The sequence below is a fragment of the Charadrius vociferus genome, unplaced genomic scaffold (assembly GCF_000708025.1).
Source record: "Charadrius vociferus isolate BGI_N301 unplaced genomic scaffold, ASM70802v2 scaffold298, whole genome shotgun sequence".
Taxonomy (NCBI): Eukaryota; Metazoa; Chordata; class Aves; order Charadriiformes; family Charadriidae; genus Charadrius; species Charadrius vociferus.
Genome location: NW_009649936.1, coordinates 393,358 through 419,866, shown reverse-complemented (window position 1 = coordinate 419,866; position 26,509 = coordinate 393,358). Strand labels below are relative to the sequence as shown.

The following is a 26,509-nucleotide window of genomic DNA, read 5'->3' as shown; positions in this document are numbered from 1 at the left end:
CAGATAAACTCTGACTGTTAGGGGTAACCTCCTTTTTTTACAAATAAAGTGTAGATCATTTAAATATAAATTAATTTTTTTCCCCAAAGCTTTGAGCGGTTGCCACAGAGGGAGTGCATCCAGCACCAGGCAGTTGTGAGGTTATACACCCCGCTCTCTGGGCACAAACTTATCTTCAGATACAGACAGCTAAAGTGTTTAAGTGCTACTTGGCGTGTTCGAGGGCTATCTGAAATGAGGTGTACACCTTTTCTCAACACATAGGCCGAGTAACGTTTTTTTTTCCTGTTGCAGGGAAAAGCTTCACGCTCACTATCACGGTCTTCACAAACCCGCCACAAGTAGCCACATACCACAGAGCCATCAAGATAACAGTGGACGGACCTCGCGAACCCAGAAGTAAGTGAGCTAACGACAGCATTGGCAGGCCAAGTTGATGGTTTAGCGTAGGGGTTCATCACCAGCCTCGTGAAACACAGCACTATCCAATGCATGTGGAGCAGTGGGTATGTTTTAAGCCAAGGCTGTCCTACGAATGGTTCTAATTATGCCTTCCCGAAGCCTTATTTTTCATGGGTGTCCAGCTGATCTAGAATATGACTTGCATTGCATTTCTGAAGTATCTACCCAGGGATGACTTGGATCATACCCAAAAGCTGACAGAAGGGATGCTGGTAAAAGGTGGGCAGCGTATACATTACGCATCATTTCTTGCTAGTCTTGCCTTTCAGATGTTAAGAGGATTTTAAAGCATTGGAAACCAATATGTCATTGATCTAACTTTTCAAGCTCAGCCACCTTGCACAAACAAACAAATGCCTGAGAGAGGAGACCTGGTTGCTGCCTTGTGGAGTTCACTGTACCTCATGTTGTCCTATAGCTTAGGAGCACCCGTTTTCACAGGCAGCCTATCTTTCCTCCTTTTTTTTTTTTCCTCCTTTTTTTTTTTTTTTTTTTTTTTAAAGAATTAAATGCAAGGGGGAGATGAGTGGTTTGATATCTCCAGGGGAATACCCGCACCTTTCACACAGGCAGTTGTTTTGTTCGGGAGGTGAGGGCAGGCTGTTGTGTCTGCGGGGTGAAGTGAAGTGAGGGTGGAGCGGATCTGCAGGAATAGATGCTTCTGCAGCACATGCGCTGCCTGTAACCAGAGGCGATGGTTAACCTCAGCCACTAGCCCGAATGGGGCATTTTCATATTTTGATCAAAATGCCCTGGTGGAAATTGAGGTTTGTGGTTAGTTTCTTGCACTCCTCCCGCATGCTTGGCAGAAGTTCTGGCTGTTGCTTAAGTGGAATCGTCCCAGGAGAAGAGAGCAGCAGGGTTCAAACACCCACTAGAGAATGAGACTCCCAGCTTGGGATTGCTTAACTGAAGGCGGAGGGGAAAGAAAAGAAAGGGTTGAAACTTCAACTAAAATAGCTTAGAAAACCTATGTCTTGCCTCTGCGTTTTCTTCTCGAGCTTTCATTTGTTTGATTTGCATCATGATGCTGCATATATTTAGTGGAAAAATCTGTTCTATATTTTTGGGATTTGAGGCCAGACTTTAAAAGAAATACTGCTCTCAGGGTAAGGCTTCTTATTTAGTTTGAGTTGCTTTTTATTTTTATTTTTTTTTAAATTGTGGTTAAATTGTCCTTGAAAAATATCCCTGGTAAACCAGGCAGCTGTGCACATAAAAAAGATATTTGTATATGCAAGTTTCAGATTTGCATATGCAGTTACCTGGGCATGTTCATAGTTTGCAGACAACAAATAAGCTTTAGTTTTTTGAATATGAGTCTACTAGAATGGTAAGGAACAAAATCATCCTGCAGGCATACCTACTGTTTTAAATCAATTCTTCAGTTGGTATAATAGTTAATATTTAATAAGATTCTACATTTTAAAAAAGGAAGTAGAGATATAATACGTACTGAAGCAACATACGTATCTTCCCGACTCAAATGTATGCAAAAGCTTCCTTGTAAATAATTTCGCTTTGTTGTAGGCAAATCAGTGTCATGGTGGAGGAGGCTTTATGGGTGGCATGAGAAGAGGTCAGTCTCCCCCCTCAGTAGGAGTGCACAGCTCCCTTTATCGCTAAGTCATTCGTGATGCAGCGTAGAAGGGATTATGCTCCTTTCGTTTGCAAGTGGGCTGCAAAGTCCTTCGCTTTGACTTCTCACCAAGGGTTTCTGAATCGCAGCGGCTGTTGCGATTGGTCTGGTATCGCCTCTCCTCTCCTCTTTATACGTTTGACTGAGATACGGATTGGCCTGAAAAGATAAACCACGGGCCATGAAGAAAAAAAGAAGTGGTACCCCGTGCATTCTCCATTCTGAGACAGTTCTGGTGGGTTTGGGCTGTGCGCTTCTGTTTCTATACTCTCATTTGGTGGGTGTATCCTATTTTGCTTTTCTTCAATTAGATGAGTTACATGTGTAGCCTGTACAAAAGCAGATTGCAGGGCTGTTACCTGCGCAAACTCACATACAAGATTTGTGGTTAGACGTATCAAAACGTGCATGCTGTGTACCGAAGGGATTTAAAATGATATCAGCCTTCTTGTATTGAGACTAGAATCAAAATAAAAAAAGTGCTAGGTTAGAGTGTTTCTAGTCTCAGTAATCGATATTTGGGAATGTTCATGTTCACAGATCCATGACTCACTTGCTCGCTTGAGCTAAAGGAATTAGACAAATACTAAGATGTATTTTCTAAGATGTCTTGATTCAAAAGAAATCATGGAAGACAGTAATGGGAACAAAATTAGATACTGCTGTGTTACAGAGATCTAGAAAAAAACATGCTGAAGTCCAAAACCAACTCCAGCAACAGTTTTTGATTCATTTACTTTATGTTTATAACGGTTCTCAGACAGTCTGAATTCTAGGGAGTGCCTGCATTTCCGGTGAAAAATGCTGGAAGGTAAGGGGGCAGTTCTGAGGATGGAGCACATCTGAGACAAAAGTCAGAACTTCACACCAGGACAATTTTTAGTGAACTTTACAGGACATAGAAATACCTTTTTAAAACAAACAAACAAACAACCCCCCCCCCAAAAAAACAAAACAAAACAAAACAACAACTTTAAGATTGATTAACTTAAGAAATAGCGGAAGCATTTTCTTTTGTCTTCAGAGAATGTCAGATCAAGAGCAGTTTCTGAGCCAGAATGAGACGGGTTCTCAAAGTGTTTTATTTTTAATGCAAAAGGACAGCCTCTTCAAATAGGCATGCTAGGGGAAAAAAACTTCAAAAAGCAATACAAAGCAGGATTTGAAACCATTTTTGGAAAACAGAAAGGTACTCAAACCAAAGGCTCCATAAGCAAATATGCAAAGCACAGACTTTTTGGCTCACTGGGACACGTGGAGATGTCACGATAGGTGCCAATAACACAGTGTGTATTATCTGTCACATGTGCCACTTTCACTCTGCACAAAGGCCTGCAGACTTTGGGTTCTTTCATGTCCCATTCTACATTTGGTTGCAGTTATTGTGATGGTCAGGTCTTTGCCTAGCAGCATATTTGCCTATGTAACTACTGGATTTGCATTTACAACTATGATAATTACTTGTGCACAGGACTTACACCATTGTCCTTTTTTTGCTGTTGAATTTCTGGCTGTACCTATCCATGCGATACTTCTCATCAAATTGTCATGGCTTGTGAAGAGCAACAAGGTACTTAAGAGTCTGGCTCTTCCTCCACTGCTTTCATTATGTATTTTTAAAATCTCTTTTGAACTTAGCATTTGCATTCTCCATCTCTGAATAAATGCTTATTTTCAATTTTTTTTTTATAAAAAGAAATAATACTGCACTGTCAGGGAGAAGGGCAAGATGACCTAACCCATCATTTTCTTCTCCAACTTCTATGATTCTATGATTCATAAAGCAATTTATGTTTTTATGAGCTAAGTCCATGGGGAAAATCATTAGCAGTAACCAGATCAAGCGTAGTGCTCCTGATGAAAATACTTCTGGTTAGGAAACTTGGTAGAAATAGTATGACTCTTAAATTAAATATTTCCCTTAGGCCATTTGACCTACTGTTTACATCTGCTGAAAAATTAGGTTTTTCTTCTTTTGACTGCTTCTTTCTGTTTTTCTCATTGAATTGTTTTAACCTACATAGCTCTGAAAAATTCACTAATGGACAAGGTGCCTGCAAATGGCACAAGATGAGAAGGCTGCATAGATTTAGCTCCAGTGGGCCTGAGACATCCAAGGTTAAGCTGGGCATTAAATGTGATTATCCCGTATTGGATATGTGGTTTTCCCAAATACTTTTTTGGCATCCTTATATCAAAGGGCAGGATGCTGAGGAGCAGAGAGAGAGAGAATACTATTGCTGAGCAGGATCTGAGAAGGAGCTTAAAGAGCGGCTGGCCCAAGAAGCACCTTTTTAGGGATGGAAATTCTCTTTTGCCTCCTGGCAAAGCTAGCTGGGGGCAGGGTGGATGCACCTTTGGTCAACCACAGTTAAAGGGCACCCTCAGACCCTGATCTGAAGAGATTCCTTCTCACTTGTAAGGTTCAATGAAAGCCCATGACCTGTAGCTGTTCTGAAGGAAATCTTCAAACGCCCCCTTGCCCAGCCTGAAGTCTTTTTTTAGGGAATCCCCAAGGGCTGGTGGTGGTAAGTGCACCTGATCTGCTTACCCTTTCCCCTGCCCCTCCAGCCTTTGCCCACAGTCCTTGGACTCCCAGAGCAGCTTCTGGGAGGAGAGTCAGCAGAGCCCGCGAGGGGCTGGCATTGCCCATCCCATGGCAGAGGTGAGGAAGACGCTGCACATGTCAGGCTGGAGAGAGATCATTCCTCTGAGGGTTCCACATCGCTCCCACCTTCAGCCTTTCATGCAAGGAAAAGCCAAACCGTTCTTCAAAAAACCTTTTCATCTCAGTGAGTTGAAATAATATTAAATGCCTTCATTTCTTGCTTGCTTTCTGCTGCAAATGCCTCCAACCATTGGAAACTGAGACTAACACATACCAATGAACAGTTTAGAAACCATGAAAGAATGAACCGTTGTGTCATTGGAATAAACCCACCACATACATTTCAGTCATGGCTTACCAGATCTTTCCATTCACCTGGAGACTTACAGTGCCTAAAGGTTACTTGGCAGAAAACGTGTAGAGGAAAACGTGGTGCGTGCAAGTGGATTGTCCATATAACAGAAACGCAGCTGGGACTGTTTCTTCCTTTGCTAGCCCTCGCTGCGTGCTGCGCAGCACACCACCCTCTTGGTATCACAGCCCAACTTTGCTAATCGCTTTTTAAAAAATCTTGGCGAAGGTGCTTGCCCCTGAGAGCTTCCAATCTAAATAGACCATGTACAGACAAAAGAAAGGGATGGGCTGCAAAAAGAAGCCGACGGTTGCATGCTGCTGGGTCTGTGCCTGTGTGTTTGTGTCCCCGCGTCCTATTGTCTGGGTAACACCGATGTGGGCGGACTAGTGCTTAAATTAGGGGTGCACTCTGGGGACATTTGTAGTTGGCTTGTGCAATGGTTATGTGCAAGCGTGTGGTGGATTGGGCGAAGTTAAAAAACATGGCTGGCTAAAAGTCACACAGTGTGACTCGATGCGCTGCTGTCTCTGAACGGGTACGGGTAGGTAGGGGATCGCTGTTGGGTTCCTTTGAGTGTGTGTGTGTGTGTCTCATCGAAGGATGGACAAAGAAGAGCAATGGAATCCATTTAAATAGAATAAAGAGGTAAATTATTGCAAGGGCATGCTTGCAGACCGAAGGAGCTGCTTCTCAACAGATGGGACAGTCCTCGCAGCCCCCCAGCAGCCAGGACAGCTCTGCAGTCCCCCAGAGCGGCACAGGAACAACAGCCTAAAATGTACGTCCTGCGGTTGGGCACATCTCCCCCCACTGCGAAAGCTGTGCATGCCACCAGCCCATTTTTCATAGTGAAAGTACACAAACAGCGAAAGAGCAGAGAGCAGTTTGTGCCTTTGTGACCTGTGTTTTCTGAAGAAAAGTGAAGAGTGAGGGGGAAATCGGCCTGTTTCCATTATGCACGCACTTTCACACAACCACCCTGAATTACTCCAGTGAGACAGCATTGACCCTTCTGGCTTGGCACAGGACCGTATAGCACAGGAACATCACATAGCACAGGACCACCTGATGCTGGATGTTAAAAGTTTGGCTGCAGAACGGGACCAGAGGTCACATGTGTGGATGCCGTTACCTCTGCAGAGCATCCACAGGCACCTCCGCAGCCCTTGGGACCCCTATGTCCCAAAAAGACCTCTCTGTGCCCCACATCCTGGCTGCTCAAGGGGATGGCGGAGCAGCCCCTTCGGGGCAGGGGCAGCTCCAGGCTGGGGCTGCCCCATCACCACAGCTGGTGTGGCTGGCACAGCACCAGACTGTTGTCTGAGGTCTCAGAGTCCCCTCGCCTGGCCACCCCAGGGTGGAGGTGTTCACTGGCAACAGGAACATGGGCAAAGCCCATGCTCTCAAGGAGTCAGTTTCAGACTGGAAATCATAGAGATGTCCCAGCAGGCACGCTACCCATGAGCTGAAAAGACCAGTAAAAGCAACTTGTAGCTGCTGTAACCACTGCGGTGCAAAGAACCCTCAGTCCAGGCAAGGTCCATGCAAGACCTGCCTTGTATGGGCGTAACTACTACTGCTACCCGCAGTTCCTAAAAGCAGTGGTGATGATGGTTCTCCATCAGGTGTGCAAAGGATTACGGGATTTATATGAATGCTTGGCACTCCCTGGCATAACGGTGATAGGGGGGGATCCTTTTTGTCCTACTCAATAGGTAGGACCTCAATATAATACCAGCATCCTTGAGGTTTCGTGGTGGAGGTGCTTCTTTTCCACATGGAAAAGGTGGAAGAGGATTGTTTTCCCTGGTGTTTATCAGTCTGACTGCTGAATCAGTTAGGAGAGCTGATGTTGGGTGACGTGAGTCAGGGAATTTGTCATTTTAGTTCAAGAAAATTGTCAAATGTGTGCAGTATGAAGTCTTGTGTCAAGACTGCTTTTCTGGGAGTGCAGTAGCTCATATGTATTTGCTTGCCTAGTTATTTGACTGGTTTTTTTAAAGATACACAGAAGTGTTGACAGGACAAGCTCCTTCCTTGCATAGAGCAGGTAAACAGGAAACCAGAGTTGCTGCGGTGTGGGGTAGGAACAGCACTAAGACTGGCCCAGTCCTATAGAAATTATGTCAACTCCTTTTTTGAGTCACTTAATCCCACACAGCTCTTTTTCCCCCCACCTTTAACTAGTATGATTTTCAATTGAGAACGGGTAGGTAGTTATTTTTCACTTGTTTCACTTTTCTCATCTTTGTCAACCTTTTTTTTTTTTTTTTTTTTTTTTTTGGCACTTCATATTCATTATTTTATTGCCTAGTGGTGAATATATTTAAGTGTTTACCTATATTTGCATGGTGGGATTTTCAAGGGCTATACAGCCTTAGTCTAGCTTTCCTGAAATTAATGTGCAAGTATGCTGTAACTGTGACAAAAGCAGAATTAGGTGAATGTATACTACTTCTGAAAATGCTTCCTAAACAGTCAGTATGTCTGACTTTCTCCTGTCAACTTCACTTACCTGCAAATAATTGGTAGCTTTTAAGACTGGTGATCAAGTCTTTGGGGGGGGAGGGGAGCATTTTCCATAGAAATATGAAAAAAGACTGCAATAGATGCCACTCGTAGTGTGTGTGTGTGTGTGTGAAGAAAAGCATTAATATGCAGCACCTTGGCAAGTAGGTTGACCACAGGGCATGTGACTATACCCTGGTGCCCACTGAAGACCCTGGTTCACTGACATGCCGAGTATCTTTCCAGTGAAGTTAGTTGGTGGTGCTCTGAATCAAAGATTTCTGAGTCTGGTCCTTCATCCCTCATGTTTCTTCATCAAGGACAGACTTTTGAGTGGCAGTCACTAAACAAGAGCGAACGAAAGGTTTGTAGCGGCTGGTGGGGCTTTGCATCAGCTGGGGAAGGATGGACTTGTAGCTCAAACCCCATGTTGCACCTGCCTACGGTGGTTTTAAGGGTGTCATATAGCCCCTACCCTTCCTAGGAGGAGATCAGCTAGCAAAGCCAGGCTGTTGGAGCATCTGTCAGCAATCCTGCTGTCCCCTCCACAGGTCACCACCGAATACCTACCACACTGCTGGCAGACAAGAAAGTTTCCGGCAGGGACGGGCTGGAGGACAGCAGGACCTGATTGCACACAACCTCTGCAACCCGCTTCCTTCACCCTGCTCTCCGCAGGAGGTGGGAGAGAGGGCCTTCTCTTCCTCAGGCTCCTAAGGGAGCTGGGAGAAGGGGGAGGGAAACTTTCACCCTGCCTGGAGTGGTCAGACACTCCCGTTCACCAAACAAGCTTTTGGCAGTGCAGGACCTTTTCTGAAGCCTGTGTTTTTGAGGAGTTGCCTTACTTATGGGTTTACCAAAACAACACGTGTCTAAGAGACGGGCTGGGTGAAGCTGTGCGGCGCTTTCAGTGAACAGCCCTGTTTTCTTTTTGGAGTATAACTGGAAGGGGTGAAATTCCTTCTGCGCTGCAGTCCCTCCCAGCTTCGTCTGCCCTGGATTATCAGAAGGTGCAGCAGTTTCCTCCTTGCAGGCCCATGCGAGAACACTGCAGGCTTTTGCTTCATCCTCTGTCGCCTGTTGTGAAGAATGCAAAAAGGACTTTTGCTCTGCCTCTCCATTTGTGCCCTCGCTCTTTGCTCGTCTGCTGCAATTGGGAATTGTAATGAGTAAATGCATTTTCTATTAGTGTCAATGATAAATCTTGGTCAGACTGTTCCTATGTCAGTGCTGCATGGGTCTGTGCAAAGTGTGAAGGAGAGTAATGCTTGGGAGAGGCCATCAACTCTTCTTCTGAATCATAAGAGAAAGAGTTGTCTGTTGTATGAGAGCATGATGTGCTTGTTAACACCTGAAAAACGTCCTAAAGAGAGGGAAGGATGGAAACATCTTCCTTTCCTTCTTTAGTCGTAGAACAGATAAGGAGCAGCCTGGGAGGAGACAGAAGAAAGAATTCAACCAGCCACAAACGAGAAATTTATATACTTTTCTTTTCCATAGGACCCAACCTTTATTCTTCCCTTGCAGAGTGTTGTAGTGCGAGTCCATTAAGCGCGACGTGCACCAGGCCATCTTCTGAAGGCTGACCAGTCCAGAAAAGCCAGGCTGTGTCATAACCTTAGCACATAAAGTTGCAAAAAAAATTTAGGCGACAGTGTTGATTTAATTATTAAGGATTCTGTTTGTCTGAGTCTGTCTGCCTCTCCTACCTACACCCTGCATTACGGGCTGTTCTTCATTACCTGCTCTACCTATCTTCGCAATCTAGCCGCAAACAGTTTTGGTTGACCACACCACTTCCCTCTTGAAAGTTAATACTGTTTGACTCATTCTGTACTGCTAACACCAAGCCAAAGAAAACAAGCCAAAGAATAACCTGCTTGTATGCAGTTTGGAAACTTCTCAGAGGCCCTGCTTTCAAAATGCTATACAGTAGCTTACTATATCTCTCTGCAGCTGCAAAGAAAATGAGGAAAGCAAAAAATGGTTCAAGAACCTAAAATAAAGACTAGGCAGAACCACATGAAATTTATGAGCTTTCAGTGAACTGCAGTCCTGTGTAGGCACAATGGAGCGTTAGTAGAGAGGAGGGACTGCTCAGTAACCTGCAGATTAAAATATCCGAACTCTATTCTTTGGAAAAACAGGCATTTTCAACTATTGTGTGGAAACACCAGTCACCAGTCTTGGTAAAAGCAAAGGTCTTTAGTTCAAGGGAAGCGCGTAGCCTGTCTATATACTTTTTTTGGACAGGAGCAAAGTTTTTTACAAGTCATCAAAGTCCGAATGGTCAGTATCCATGGGGAGTAAATTTACTTTTGTCTTGCCAAATTCCCCTGGCTTACATAAACAGTGAGCCACAGGATTTGACCTTTAAGTTCCAAGTCCCTTGTTCAACTCTGTCTGAGGCTGAATGATGGAGACCTTTTACTGTCTAGAGATATTTCGGTGGGCTGATGAAACGGGTTTCTGTCTAACTTATTTCTCTGACCTCCAATGCCGTGATGTTTGTGCAACCCGCTTTCCCGTTTGTTTGTCCTCTTGGAGGCACTGCAAAGGTGGCAAATGCTATCATCCCTCGCTTTTCCCACTCAGGCTGAGGGAGGGGGTCCAGATTCATCCCATCTAAGCTTACGCATTTGATTAAGGTGCCTGAATTAGGAGCCTGGTCCCCTGTAGAGAGACAACCTTCCCCCAAGGGCTGCTCAAACGGCGGCTCAGTCCTCGCCGCCTGAGCCTTGTGTTTCTGCAGCTTTTCTTTGGACAGAGGTGTCTTTTTGTGCCTGTATTTTTCTTGGTTGCTTGCTGAGCTGTTGGTTGGCTGGTTGTGCCTCATTCTGCACCTACTCTCTCATACATATCTTCAACGATGATGTCTCAGCCCATGGCTGGAGGGTATTCTTATGACGGTTTGTACGTGTGGGAAGATGCAAACTATAAAGAAACAAAAGAGGCTTTTGGCAATGCGATGCTTAGGTTGGGAGTCATTCAAACTTTGTCAAGGAGTCGGGATTTTTAAAGTGTATACATTGACATGGGGGAAAGGGAAAAGAAGCAGAGGGTATAATTTTGCAGACTAATTTAACTTTCATGAACAATAACTTCCCTCCAAACTCCTAGGGCTCGGTTCCCTTACTTTTACTTCACTGCATTGACCTAATTCCTGGGGTGAAACCACAGAATAATTCCACTTCCATGACAGAAACAGAGGACACATACATGTCAGATTCATCAGAAGTTTTGGTGGATCCATGGCAAAGCAAAACAATTGTGTTTGAAGTAGAAATACATTTGTGCATTGCTATTTGTTAGTACAGCACAGGCCTCACCAGCGGTGCTGGGGGGAGAGGAAGCATTATTTCCTGCCTTGCAAAAAATTGTCAAGATTGCTTTTTCTGGCTGTGGTACCTCAGGGTAGACATGAGGCTTTTCGTATGTTCGTCAGGAGGCAGGCAGAGAGCTGAAGGGACCCAGCCCGGAGGAGCCCACAATCTCGCTGTCAGCGTGCCGGCTGGAGCCAAGGAGACCAGCAACCTCCGCTTGTCCCTTTTCCTGTGAACATTCCCTGCTGGAGCTCTCCTGATGCAGCTGGAGAGTGAATCAGTGATGAAAAGGGCTCTCAGCCTGCAATTAAGACAATCACCTGGAAAATAGCAATCCAAAGTTTGTTTTCGAGTATAGATCAGGCAAGAGGGGCTTGGTCTGGACTCTCCTGCCTGCTCTTATTTGTTCCGGGGCAGCACTCTCTCTCATTGCAAATTTTGCTCTAGCTATAGCATCTGTTTGTGTGTTTCATTTTTGGTTATTTTTTTTTTTTAAAGCACTCATTTAAAAAAGAAGAGGTAAGAAGAAAATATTGTCAAAATATTGTTTAACTACTGTTAAAACACGTAGGAAAAAAATGCAGCAGCTGCTCAGGGTGCGTGTCGTTACAGTAGGGCGACTAACCCTGCAACGGAGGTGCAAGAAGCTACCTGGGGTTTCCCCCAGGCGAAGTGGGAAGTTAGCGGAGAGCAGGGAACCTGCCGTGTAAATCTTTGTTCGCCTTGTTGGTATCACCGGACACTTGTTCGACACACAGCCAAATTGGATGAGCTGGTGGAAAAACTAAATGCTCAGCAAAGGATCGTACCTGAAATATCTAGCCTGTCTGCAGTTGGCCAGAGTAACAAGCAGATTTTTCAACAGAGACACAGAAGGGGTGAGGTTTGCCAGGGAGGTGATAGGAGAAGTGCATCTGGAAGGCCTTCCCAGTGTCAGTCTGTCTGTGCTTGGCGTTGCTTGGCATTCTGCTCCTGAAGGGTGGCTGGGTGTCAGCCCGGCCATCGAGTCGCGTAATATCCAGCCTCATTCCTCGCGCCTACAGTCAGGTCTGGTCTGATGATGAACACTGACTCTGCTGGTAATTACAGACACGGCATAAAAACGTTTAGCATAATATCCTGTCTACCATGATGTTCCTTCTGTCTGGAAAGAAGGCTTGCATTGTACAGTCCTTAAGAAAAACAGAAAAAAATATAATTGCTGATGAGTCTACTCGAAGCTCTGACTACCATCACCATTATTTTTCCTCATCCCAGCAATAATATTTTTAACAGAGGCAAGAGAAAATATCCTATAGCATGTCTTATTTCTTTTTTAGGAACTTTTTACATTATATTTGTAACACTATACAAGAGGTTGGTGAGCTCTGACGCTGTCCCGTACTGATCCTTTTAATGCCTAAGTGCAGTATAAATCTTTTCCAAGTGATGGAGGCTAGAGACGAAACCACTTTACAGATTGTTTTTATTTTCAAGCATGATTTCCTAGAGCCCCGTGGGCTGGTGTGTAACAATGGTTACTGCCTTATGCTAAGCATGCGCGTAAATCTCTGCAGGATCAGGTCAGGTCCGTTTGAAAACACAGCAAATGGTATCCTAGAAAAGTTCTGCTACTTGCTCTTTCTGTGCAGATAGCAAATCAGGGAAAAAGAGTGTGCAAAGTATTTTATATCTGGGATATCTGGCACATAGAAAAATATTACTGGTTTATGCACTGGTTTAAGGCACTGTTTCTATTGTTAGCAAAATGAAAATGCTTTTTTGCGAGCAGAATAGCTGATTTTCAAGAATTTGCATTCCCCAGCTTGGTAGTAATGTAGACACACTATACTTTAATTCACTTTTGTTTACAAGAATATGTCATTTTTTGCACTAAAGACAATGTGATCACTTCCTAGAATAATGTGAAAGAGTATATTTTCTTCTCATCCTTCACTATGTACAAAATAATTGGATTTATTTTAGCTCCATGGCGCAAAACAATGTTTACCACTTTATTAACCAGACACAATGAAACATGGCTTATTTTCTACCCCAGTAGAGCTGGAGCCAAACCAAAGCCCTGAACACAAACAGCCCTGAAAAGAGGAGATGCTTGGATCAAGGTCCAGCGTGGTCCCAAAGCAGCCTCCTTTCGTTAAACTAAAGCATCGGGTCTCCTCAGTCTCTCCCTACTTCGGCAAAGTCTGGCCAGATGCTGTGTTTTCCTATGTATAATCCACTTTCTGGGTGTGAAAAGTTTCCATTTCCACCTGGGAAAAGGGAGGGGCAGGGGAGAGAGGGGGGGAGGTATTCTGCTCCCCTTGGGGAGAAATAGCTCCACTTTATTAAACTCCTGTTATAGTATCTCTACGCAAGTACAGTCTGCTGATTTTGGGCTGAAAACTTGTGGAAAATACACATGAAATCATGTGGTGTTTCTGCTCGGCAGCCGCGAGCCAGTGAGTCTCCATCAGACACCTGGTGCGCCAAGCCCAAACCTTTTGCGTTAGTACCTCCTGATGCACCAGCTCCAAATAGTGGGATCTGTGAGTGAATGAGAGCAAACGACGGAAGAGTGTACTCATCCTGTGACTTAAAAGAGAAAAAAAAAGTCCATTATTCCATTCCACCAGTGTTTACTTGTAAAATGGTCCCGGGTACCCAAAGGGATTTCCGTAGCTTCAGCTGGCAGAGTGAGAGTAGCGATGCCTTTCCTTAGCCTCTGTTTTACCTGCTTCTCCCCCTCTGAACCTGAAAGGCACCAGATGACGCTTTTAACTGCGTTAAAAGGAAAGTAATAGGAGACCTGTTTCTTTTTTCTGCACCTGGAGGCAGCCGGCAGCGCTGCTGTTGTCTCGATGGGGCCGGCCAGCATGAGAAACCCGGACCGAGAAACCATTCCCAACGCGCGCCCGATGTGCACAAAAATGGGGGCTGCCAGGGCACTTTGTGGTTGTTGTTTCCACATCCACAGCCCCAACCAGATGGCTCCAGGCCAAGCTGAGTGCTCCACAGTCGGTTAAAGTCTATAAAACTGCATTTCCCTCCCATTAAGAGGGAGAGCGCTTTCATGTTGCGTTGCTGTAAAAGTATCGGAAAAGCTAATGTTTTCTCTGCCCTTTTTGCTTAATATTTTGCATTTAAAAAATCCGCCTGACCTCACTGAAACAGTATTTAAAAGGGACGGGGAAAAAAAAAAACATCCAAAAGTTCCCAAATCCTGTGGTTTAGCCAAGCAGGCGGGATGTCCTTTTTATTCCAGTGTCTCAAACACTGACCCTGCAACCCGAGGGAAAAAAAATGCTGCCCTTTTCTTTCCTCTGCTAGTACCTGTGAATTGATGCTCGACAAAAAGCATGAGAATGTGGGGAGGGAGAGAGGACAGAGGTGCTGTCTTGTGTCAAGCCATCTCTCTCTGTGAGCTCTGGGCCACGGTCTTCTTCATTCAACAGCTGGATGTTTGATTGACTTCCATAAAGTCCCATCGGATTTACAAAAGTTTTGCAGCAGATCCTCGTGGCCAAAACTGCTGGCTCAGCAGAGCCACGCCAGTTTCCAAGTTCCTTCCTGCTGGTCTTTTTCATCCTGCATCATGTTGCTCTCTTGGAAAGGGGAAGCCTGGGCTTGTGGTCACCGCGCTGAGCGTCTGCCACAGGGTCACTGCCTGACCACGGGCAAGTCACCTCGTTTCTCTGTCATTCAGTTTTCCACCCATAAAAGGGGGATAATAATAGTCCTGGGCTTTACAGGGGTGAACTGAGGATAACTTGCCTGCTCTTTAAGTGAGGTGTTTAGAGGGTAACTTCAAAGTGAAGCTAATAAACACAAAAATACAAGTCACCCTAGCAAAGCTCTGCCTGTGCATTTATAGTGGCTTGGGAAAATCATTTTTATTTGCTACATTTTTCTGACACGGTTCTTTACTTTCCTGCTGCAGACCTTCATGCAAAACAGGTTCTGTGCTGGTACCTGCAGCAGTCAGTAAGGGAGAAGAGGTGAAATAGCTCTTCTGACAGGGAGGGCAGGGGGAAGGGCCACTTTTGGAGCTACATCTTGAAGTGACAATTGCCCGATGTTGTTTCTGGGTAGTTCTCACCAAAAATTACGGCACATGGCTGAAAACAACCACTGAGTTCCCCTCAGAAGGAACCAGCTGGTGCTGGTGTCCCCTCCCCAAATGCATTGACCCGAGTGGGATTTCCACGAGGCCAAGGGATGGGGCAGACCTCGGGTTCAGTTCAGCAGGACGACCTGGCGCAGCGCGGGGCTGGTGGGGAGCGGGGTCCAGGAGTACTGCTTGGTGGATGCGCGGTGGAGACGTGCAGAGATACTCCCATCAGCTCAAAGGGAGCCAGCCTGGGAACGGGGTGCCCCGCTGTGACCTGGGGAGGATGCTGTGCCCCAGGTTAATTTTCCCTGCTTGCTGCCTGCGAGAGGGGTTGTTGGGAGCAAGCTCAAGTTTGCCTACCCTGCCCGGGCGCCGCGTGCCAGCCCGGCACAAATTTAGCGCCTGAGCGAGATTCAAAGGGTAATGTTAATTCTTGCCTCACTGGCCTTGATGCGGCCCTTGTCCTGTCGGGGCTTCAGGGGGACCGCTCCCCTGGGTGCGAGGCGGCGAGTGCACTTGGCACGCGCCACCGGACTGCTTGGTTTGGTGCCAGGCAGGCAAATCTCCGGGCGCCGGGAGGGCAGCACCGGGGAGGCAGGAGGAGAAAGGAGGGTAGCAGGAGGTCAAACTTGGCCTTGGCGTGCTCACTTGGAAGCAGAAGATGTCTGAGTGGAATTTGAAATTAGGAATAAATTGCATGGGGGGAGATGGATTTGGAAAGACCTGACTCTTGGCTCTGCAAGCCCCAGGTTCAGCCTGCTGAAGCTTAAAATAATCCAAATGTATGAGGTATTTTACACATCTTGTATGACTCTACGTGTTTGCGTTCAAGTCCGGTGTGAGAAGTCCAAGGCTTGAGGCAGCATCCAGCTTTGCGCTGCTGACAAATGAAGCGTTTGCTCTTGACCAACCAGAATGTCAGATAAAAGTCTTTTTCATCTCTCTTCTCTTCTCTTCTCTTCTCTTCTCTTCTCTTCTCTTCTCTTCTCTTCTCTTCTCTTCTCTTCTCTTCTCTTCTCTTCTCTTCTCTTCTCTTCTCTTCTCTTCTCCCCTCTTTTTTTTTTTTTTTTGAAGCCTTAATGGGACTCTTTAATGATGAAACTGCTACTATATAATATGTCTTTTTATATTTTAATTCCCCCCCCCTTGGCATAATTTACAGCACAGTGTGGAATCTGAGACAGTTCAAGCTGTGCCAAAGGGCCTGGCAACAGGAAGAAACGCCGAGCCACTGCGATTTGGAACCATAATACAAGTTATAAAATTTAATTTTAGAAATGCAGCTACTGGGAACTGCTTTTAAATGCACATTTTCCTTTCAGTGCATAAAATGATCCTGTGTCTTTGATTGAGCTGTTAGGGTGGCTTGAAAGAGTGCTCTGTAGAGTAAGGGGCACACAGAGCTCTTCAGAGATCTTTTCCTGCTTATTCACTGATACTCAAAATTGGAAACTGGAAGTTTATGAATGTTTATGTATTAAATACTACAGGGGTGTGGGGTGTGGGGAGTAGGGCACGGTGGATTATTTTCAGGAGTTTTGTGCCAGTCTGTATCACTGCTGTAGCCGTGAGTTGAGAGAGGACTCATACTGGCCACCTCCTTGCAGGCAGAATGGAGGTGCAAAGAATGGATAATGTCACGTTCTTGAAGGGAACAAGTAGAAAAAAAAAATATTTGACCTCTGGACTAGAGATCTGACATACATTCCCATCAGGGTAGCTGAGTCCTATGGGAAGAAGGGGAAGGGATAAGCCACAAAGATTCACGAGGTAGCTGATTTCCTGAGACAAACGCAATGTGCAGAAATGGGATTGGGTTTGGGGCAAAAGGAGGGACGATGATATCCACCGCTCCACAAGAACGTTCCCAAGCAGAAGGCAGGAAAATGACATTTTTGGAGCTGGGGATCCTACTCCACTGACTAAATGCAGGTGGGGTCAAGGTATGTCCTCATAGACTCACTGCAGTCAGTATCTTGCCCTCCATTTGGAGAAAGCGCCTTTGAAAGGATAGCTTGTGTGGCAGAGACAGTCTGGTTTTGGGCTTTCTGCTGAAGGGCTGTTTTCTGTTAAGACAAAAAAACCCTATTGGGGGATGGGGGAAAATTACAAAGGAAAGTTTTGATTCCACCTGGTTGGGAATGTGGTTGAACCATCCATACCCCGCTTTTGAAGGCTATCTCATAAGACCGGAAACCAATGGCCACAAAAGTGGTTTGCAAAGTCACGGCAATAGGTTAGCTCTTTAAGAAAGTGGAAGAATGATTTAAAATTTGTGCTTTCGTCATGCCTACAGGAGAGCAAGTGCTCCAGCAGACCAGACATCCCTCTTTTGTGCTCTGTGTGTGGTCTTTGTGGTTACAGGTTGACACGCAAAGGATCCCAGAGCAGAGAGCAGCCACAGGCAACAGTTACAAACACATTACCTTGTTCCTTGCATACCGCTCGCCGCTGCTAGCTAAGGCTTATCTTGAAATCTAGAAATCAGTCCTGCCCTTCCAGCTGAATCTGGACGTGCCCCAGTGCTGCACTGGAGCTGGACCTTTCCAGCATCTTCCCCGTCCCCTCCCAGCCCCTCAGGGCCACAGCACCAGAGCTGCACGGGGACTGTGCTCCAAGGGCTGCCCTGGGGAGTGCTGGACCCCCTAAGTCCCACATGGCCATGGCCACATCTGCTGTGCACTGTCCGATTCTGTAATGTCAGCATCTGCTCTCTTATAGTTGGGTGTCTGGTGGGACCTCATGTTTTGAAAGCTCCCAGTGCCACTAAGAGAGATTTCATTACCCCGCAGTTTCAATTCTGCCAGCTTCTGGTGTTTCTTTCCTATTTCTGCCTGTAAATCCATTGCTAAAGGATCCAAAAATGGGATTTGTTTGGGTTTGTTATTTTGTAGCCCCATAGTACTTGTCTAATTAGGGTACCATATGACAATCTGGGATTGCATTTTTCAGGAGTTATTCCAGTGCAGGTTTAGTACAGGGGTCACTCGATGTTTCCTCCTTTTATGCATCCCTGCAGACAGTCCTCCGTTTAGAAACGCCTCCTTGCTCAGGAAGAGGTGTAACAAGGCATGGCAATTTTCAGTGGATCTGGTTCTTCAGAGTAAGCCATGTCTCAGGCTGCCCTGCAATGTGTTTACGGTGCATGACTGGTTTGTGTCTCCTGTGCTTGCAGAGAGGTAATTTCCGTTTAATTTCAGATGGCCACTAGCTGGTTAGGTACTTTGCCACTGGATGAGGGGTTAAAAAAGAAAAAAGGAATATTTTTTTTTAAAAAGAAAAAAAGTCAACAGACCTCATGTATCAGTGAGATTTTCTGATCTTTTTCCCCCCCCTCCCACAATAGGACATCGTCAGAAAATAGATGAGCAGACAAAGCCCGGGAGCTTGTCCTTTTCAGAGCGCCTGAGTGAACTGGAGCAGTTGCGTCGTACGGCCATGAGGGTCAGCCCACACCACCCAGCCCCCACACCCAACCCACGAGCCTCCTTGAACCACACCACTGCTTTTAACCCTCAGCCTCAGAGTCAGATTCAGGGTAAGTACCTGAAATCCTCCTCCCGCTCACCCACCTCCACCCCGCCAGCCTGTGGAGCGCGGGGGCTCGCAGGCATTGCCCCTCTGTCCCTCCATCTCTTCTGGACTCTCCTTGGCCACCTTTAACGAGTGAGAGCTTTTAACAAGTGAAAGGAGGGGCTTCCTAACATATGTCTGTATGTCTAAAGACCTGACAGCCATTAAGGGGTCCGTACTGCCTTGTCTTCCTGGTGTCAGTACAGCTCATGGTGTTAACCTCAACTATGTCAGAACTGTAATCTCTTGAAAGTCGTTGTTTTCTTGCGAAGATGCATCATGCCAGGCCTTTTTGTATATGTAGGTGTATTTCCCGATGGATATTTATCAATTACATTGTGTGCTTGAACGAGAGAGAAATACCGTCACCCCCTTGCATTGATCTTTCCCAGGAAGGCAGTAGCGAAGAAAGCTTTGCAAAGTGCCTTGTCCCTTGAAGATGACCTCTTAGTGCTAAGACATTAACATGGGCGGGCTGGTTTGAGTGCGTTTCTGTAGCCAGTGGTTATCCAGTGGGTTTTATTTGAATGAAAACCTGCAAAACGGTGACTCAGGAGCCTGATTTTCTCTGAGGCTCAGGCTCGGAGGATGCCAGTGGAACCAAGTCGTCTGACTTGAAATCTTACCTGCCACCGCTAGAGCTGAGTCTGTCCCTGCTAAAACCAACTCTGTCCCTAGGATCAGCTGGAGCTCCATAAGCGGTGAATCAGGTCACTAAACCGTCAGCTGATAACGTGGTTTTGCAAAACGCGTATCAAAATGCAGGTTCGTGGCGAGGTGCACCGAAAGGGAGGGAGCAGGACAGTATTAGTTTTAGCGAGCGTTGTTCCTAATGGAGTTTTCCTCTATACTTCCAGCCGGAATGAAATGGCCTTAGTCGCGGTTTTCTGCGGGGGTTTTGGGGAGAAATGGTTACCGCGAATCAGAATAATGGTTTTTCTCGGCATTTGTTTTTAAAACCAAGGTGCTCTTTGTTGCATGCAGAAAAGATTATTGCTTACCTAAGGCAAACGCTTGTTACATCCTTTTATTACCAGGTGTAGGATGGTCTTTGGCTTAGTGAAATCTACTGCAAACCTGCTGTTGTCTTCACTGTGAGCAGAAGCAGGCATTATTGAGAAGCATGGGAAATAAATCAGCATACGGCCATGTGCCATAGTGTAGAAAGAGGCTGGCAAAAAGGCAGCTGGAAGGGCCACCCAGCTCCTTCCCTGCCTGGAGCCACGCCAGGTCACCTCAGGCGAAAGATCCAGCCCTGCACCTCTCCCAGCCCCTGGCAGTCCCCTCACTTGGTTCTCTGATCTGCAGAGCAAACCGCGGTGGGTTTCTCTGGCGCGCAGCTCCGTTCCTGTAAAAGAAAACGCACATGTTATTATGGCTACTCAGCAGCCAGCAGCTACGTGGGTGGAGGTATCGGTCGCAGGCTGGCATTCTTCAGCTTCTTGGGAACACTATACGCTTAGCAGAGTATCGGGTTTAACGTCAAGTATCCCTCTTCCCTGGTTCCCTGTGGAAGTCCCTCGCTTGTACGACTTCAGAGCGATCGGCGTTTCACGCTCGGCCAGGGATTCAGCTGCTCTCTCCAGAAATAGTTTTAGTACGGTGCTCTGCTTTGCTCTTTGCAAACGAGGTTTTAATGCGTTTCACCTGCGGACGTAGCTCAGAAAATTATAGCGATCGAACTGCTAACGTTTCCCCATCGATACCCTCCTCTTCTCCTCTCAGGCTGCTTTCTCCCAGTTCCCCTTTTCCTCTGCCCCTCCGAAACGTGCGCGCGTTATCCATTGGGCAACTTGTTGAGGCTTGCAGTTGCTATCAGTAAAGTAAACCCCAAACTGAAGCCTCCCTCATTTAGGATTGTCTCTGCTGCAGACGCCTTTTAATTTCTAGGGCTCATCTTTTCAGGGTCACGCTATCACAGCAGGGGAGAAGGGCTAGGGTGGGAGGGAGCTCCAGCACCGTCATTTTTTCCTCAGTGTTCAAAGGGTGATTGGTTTTGAGGCCGATGTCCTGTGTGACCTCTAGGGAGTCGGGCTATTTTCTTTTTTTAAATTTGTAATAAAAATGCTGCATTTCAGAACGCGGACCCCCAAAATCGAAATGCTTCTGACCTGCTCCACAGCATTGCTATACCTATTGGCACATGTTTGCATTGTGAGACACTTCTGTTGAAACTCTCTCACTGAAAAGAGCACAGGGTGTTTTTTATATAGGCATAAAATAAGCCATGAAACCCCATACATTGCTGACTTCCAAGTAGTAGCATTAAACTTTGCTTTAACTCACACCAGTATGAATCACAGGCTACTCCTCTGTTCATCCAAGTCCAATTATCTTTTTTTTAAAAAAACAAAACTAACTCAAAATAGACATCTCAGACTAGTTCTTGGATTTAAAGGGGCAGGTTGCCATGCCGCTAAACCACTGTTTATTTGTTGAGGTTTTCATCTATAAAAGGATTGAGGTTAATTTTAACTTCCTATTTTACCAAGTCTTGAATTTGAGCATAAAGCTGCTTGTGTCATGGATACAAGTCCAAGCAAGTAAAGAGACCATAAATTGCTATAATCGAGTTTTATGCTTCTTTCATATCACAAGGAGGGAGAAAGTACACCTGTTCGTTTAAAAGATCTAACCATAGCCAATTCACAGACCAAAGGGGAACAGAAGGGGAGAAAAAGCTTCCACCACATCACACATGGTTTAAGTTGAAAGATTACTTTGTGCCAGTACCAAGCGTATAATGTCAAAGGATCTGACCTGCACGCACGGAGTAAGGAAATTCAGTTAAAGCTCCAAACCCAGCCAACGCTTCAACCTCAACTCACCCCTTCCTTTGTACGGAGAGGAAAAGAAAATTGGCAGAGCCGTGTGAGCTGTGCCGGGTTGTTGTTTAAGAAAGTTTAGGTAAGACCCTTGATGAGCATTTAAGTTTAGACATATAACAACTATAAATATATCTATATACGATGGTTGAGTTTCTTCTAACAGCAGCCTGAAGCAGATACTAAATACATAATTACTGATTTTACAGTGGTTCATGTTAACCAGAGTATGTAGATCTGTAATTCAAGAGTTTTGCACAAATATGAATTTATATGGTTTCTTTATGGTACCATTTTTTTCAGAGCCAATAGAAACATATTAAATGTGTAAGTCACCAGCCCAAGAAAGTATTCTTTTGGCGGCATTAATGTTGAGTTAATAAATTGCATAAATAAATTTCTAACTAGTGGGGTTAGGAATATCATCCAAAAACATGTGCGATTAAATAAGTTCAATTTTTTTTTTCCAAATTAGCCCAAAAAATGTTTCCAACTGGTGATTTATTAATTACCCATAGGTTAAAAAATAATAATAAAATAAAGCTATTTCTCCTGTCTAGGGAAACAAATAATAATTGTAATCACTTTAAGCTACATGCTTCTGGTTCTTTTTATGCTTTTATAGCCTTAAAAATATCAGAGTTTGTTCATTCGCCTTTTTTTTTTTGCTTTTTTTTAAATTTTGTAACCTTATATGTTAAGTTTCAGCTGGGACCACACTTTTATGACCAAGTCTAAAATCCCTGGAAACAAGAGGCTGTAATAAAATTGCTGACGGATCTTTAAGCGAAGCAGCAGAATTAGCACCGATAGCAAAGCAAGAGAGATCATTGAGAGATCAGCTCTTTGAATTAGCAAGAAACATAATGACTGAGAGATTATTTTGTTACAAGCCAGCCTTTTGTCTTCCTCCAGGTGCAATATGCTTTGTTTAAAAGACATTTCAAGGTCCTGGCTATCGTAATCTCGCTCCACCAAAAACAGCCCAAGTTTATCAGGGTTCCCATGAACCGGTGAAACACAGGAGTAGAGTCAAGGGCGGCGTTTAAGCCCGGGAATTAAAATGGCTTTGTTCCTCCTACGGCTGTAGCCTGCCCCGATTTTTAATATTTCCACTTTTAAATCACCTTAATAGGCCATAGGTTAATAGAGTTAGAAGCGTTCACGGGGCAGCGTTACGGAGCGGGCTTCAGCGGGGCTGTCATTCTGCCTCCACGTTTTGCTGCTGCAAAATGCAGTTTTCAGGTGCTTTTGAGAATCCGGACTGACGTGCTCGCAGCTCCCTGCCAGAACAGATAAACAGGCTCTCAAGATTAGCGGCTCGCCAACTCTTTCCGTTGTGCAATACGCTAAATGCCGATATTTTTATGTTCTCGTTGGACGCGTCTGCATCTCCCCGTCTTGCCTCAGCCCGCTTGCAGAGCGAGTACATGGCGCTTTAAGGGCGTAACATCCCCTTTCCACTCGATTAACCACCTGACCTCTCCGTCCCAAAATACACTCCCCGGCATGACGAGCGAGTGCCCGCCTGAGCTTGGCACTCTTCCTATCGGTGTCGCTCCTGCCTCCCCCCCCGGCTGGAGAAGTAGCGGGGAGTGAGTCGCACCGGTGGGCAGCACAGGCAGCACGGGACCTGGCGGCGGGTGCATCATTCCCAATCAGCATCACCAGGGCTGCCAAGCTCCCCGGCTCCAGCACTTCTGGATGTGGAGGAGCCCTCCTCCCCAGCCACAGAGTACAGTTTCCCCACCACGAGTCAGTTCACGAACGTTTTGCTAGCCACCAGGGGAGGTCCCCTTTGATGGAGCTCCCCTCCATCGCCTGTCTCCTGGGGAGGGCTGCCGACGTGCTGAACTCATGCAGGGAGCCTGCTTTGGGTGAGGGGGAGAGATGCTCTTTCTCCTTTCCCCACCTTTCAATGCCAGGAGCCGCCAAAGAGCTTCTGCGTGGGAAGAAGGAAGGAGGTCAAGCCACCTTGGTGGCTCGAGTGCCACAGCCCACGCCCAGGTCACAGGAAGTTTGTTGAAATAGTGATGTTTACCCAAAATATTTTGCAAACCAAATCTGTTTAGCTGGAAGGGTTCCAACTGGCTCTATCAGAAAGGAAATTTTATAGAAAGAAAACATCGTTTTACTGAAAGTACAGTATGTTTCTTTGATTCAGAGCTATTGCTCAGCACATAATACTTTTATATAATGCCATGAGTAACTTCAGCAGTTTTTCTTTTCAAGGGGTACTGTGTCATTAGCAGCAGACTCACCCTGCTGTCTATTTATCATGTCATAAACCAGTTTGCATCTGAAGAGATGAGCACACAAGCACGTGAACTGGATTAGCACACGCAAAACAATTCTTATTTCATTCAGTCTAATAGAAGTCCACTCTGGGGAAAAGTCCCTCCTCTTTCATGCCCCCTAATAACAAATATATATAAACCTCTTGTTTAAGGGCGTTTGAATCCATCCTGTAGCTCTGCAGGCACAGGTGCTCCAGTTTTTGTCCTGAGTGTCGTCATTTAACCCCAGCCGGCAACTAGGATGACACAGCCGTTCACTCTCTCTTCCCCCCCTGCCCCATCCCAGTAGGGCAGGGAGAAGAGGGAGAAAAAAGAGAGAAAAAAAAAATCGTGGGTTGAGATAAAGGCAATTTAATAGAACAGTAATGGAAGAGATAATAATAATAATAATAATAATGGTAGAGGAATATACAAAGTAAAGTGATGCAATGCAGTTGCTCACCACCCGATGATCCGTGCCCAGCCCATCCCAAGCAGCGATCGCAGATTCCTGCCCCCCGCAGCAAACCCCATTTATATACTGAGCATGACGTCTGTGGTATGGAATATTCCTCTGGCCAGCTTGTCCTGTCCATGCTGCCTCTCAGCTTCCATAGGAAGCTTGAAAAAGTCCTTAAGCATTACATAGCAAAAACTAAAACAATATGTGTTATCAACATTATTCTCATACTAAATCCAAACCACAGCAGCTACTAGGAAGAAAATTAACTCTATCCCAGCTGAAACCAGGACAGTTACTTGCATCTTAGGAAGTTTGCTTTAAAGCATAAACTAAAAGGGAGCAGCAGAAATGTGACTCTTGACATTTGCAGAAGCACAGAAGTATTTTGCGTAGCATTTCTGTCCAAGCAAGATGTTTCATTTTGTGGTGAAACTAACACCCTCCATATCTGTGTCTTGGAGAACATGTGTGAAGTTATAGTATATACAGAATCTATCGTATAGACTAGAAAATATCACTATGGTAAAGATATACCCAAGATGTACATAATATAACTAAATAACCCACAGCTTCATAGTGTCCATTTTTTCTTGGCTCCAGCTCTCAACATCGTTTTTTACTCAGTCATTTCATCCCATCTGGAAATAGGCTCCTTCCTGCAACAGGTGTGTCTTCCATCTGATTTGTAAAGTTTGTAACACCATTTGGGTCCTCTCCAAATACTAATTTTGACAGGGATAAAATTTTGTTACCCTAACACATTATCTCTGTTAAGACTTCGCATGTCTGCAGGGCTGGTTGTGCTGTGACACACGAGAGGGGTGGTGATACCCCAGGAACAAGAGCGGCCCCAAGGAATTCGCTCCATCCAATGTTAGAAATCTCCTCTCTTCCCTCCTTCCTCGCCAGGAACAGACCGGCAGTTTTGCCATTTGGAGATACCACAGGTGGGATACTGTATTAATAGCAGTATAGAAAGTTTTAGAAAAATCTGCTTGGAGGTCCAGCTGAAGTAATGATTATCCAACGTTCAAGAAAAATTAATTCAAGTGGCAGTGGGTGCAAAGGGGGGCTGTTAGTATGATGAGAGGAATAAAGACCTTTCTTTAAAGAAGAGATTATCATAGCCAGGTTTATTCAGCATGCCAAAACAGAGGCTGAGAGGGACGATAATTACAGTCAATAAACACAGCCGAGAAGTTCAACACTGGGGAGGGAGGAGAACTATTTGCGCCGAAGGACAGTGTTGGCTCGAGAACAAGTGGTTATTCTGTAAACTGACCATCAATGAATTTAGGCTGGAAATTGGAAGATGGTTCCTCCGTATCAGAGTAGCCTTGGCAGCCTTCCTGCCTTCCTATTAGAGACAGAAAGACATAATTTAAGACAGATCTTGCGATGTTATGTAAGCACAGAACCCAAGATGTGGCTGGGCTGCAGGACCCAGGAGATGCTTGCTCTCTCTCAGTCAATTCTCCGCACCTGTGGCTTCACCGAGGCAAAACAAGGGACATTTCATTCTCTGGGACAGGCAGGAGGAGGCTCAAGGGTCTTCTCAACTCTTTGCTCTGTTGGATCTTAGTGACGAGATAAAACCTCTGCCTGCAAACTCCTGGTGCACTCCTTACTGCCACTTAGACCATCAGGTCTTCAGCAGTTCTCGGAACAAATCCCATCTGGGATGCAGGCTCAGCCAACTCTCCAGCACCGGCACTGGAGACTTCACGCTTCACCTGCTAGGGGGAAGGCTTTTCCCATTTGAGGGTGGCAGGAATCCGTCCTGCTGCCCCCTCCACGCACCTCGAGGATTCATCCCCTTCAGCCACAGATTTGTGCCTCCTCTGACTGTTCCCACTCGGGGCAGAGCGAGGTGAGGAAGCCAGTTCCTCAACACCTGCCCGCGTTGCAGGCAGCACGCCCAGCTCCGGGGCATAAGCCTTGCTCAAGAGCCTCCTCTGACTCCTCACATTCAGCTCTAGAAAAAAAAAAAAAAAAAGGGCTTGGGCTTGAAATTGTTTAGCTTTTTTCATCAACTTAAGGCACTAATGGAAAGAGTTATGTAATGGTGTTTAATCCAGAAGATTTCCAAGTGTCGATATATTTAAGATACCAATCTTCATATGCCAATTTTCTGGCACTTCCTGAGGTTAAAAGACAGTAGATAAGGCAACAAATATGTTCTCAGTGCCCAAGCAACAGCCCCACTTACACAAATTTTCCTTTTTTTTTTTCTTTTTTTTTCCTTTTGTCCTCCATATGGACCATCCTAAAGGATGACTTTAACTAAAGAAAAAGAAATCTTGGTTTTAAAGCAGAAATCAAAAAATTTGGAGACTTGTATTTTGTTCTAAGTTTTGTCAAAGTCATTCTACACATCTTTTGGCAAG

General features: G+C 45.5%; 1 protein-coding gene across 1 annotated transcript in view; it reads left to right on the top strand.

Annotated features, from left to right (window-relative positions):
• Positions 1 to 26,509, top strand: part of RUNX1 (runt-related transcription factor 1) — a 190,050-nt gene that overhangs the window by 139,410 nt on the left and 24,131 nt on the right. The window contains exons 3-4 of the mRNA XM_009891359.1: positions 295 to 399; positions 18,332 to 18,523. Of these exons, the coding sequence (XP_009889661.1) occupies positions 295 to 399; positions 18,332 to 18,523 (297 nt within the window). The remainder of the gene's footprint in view (positions 1 to 294; positions 400 to 18,331; positions 18,524 to 26,509) is intronic.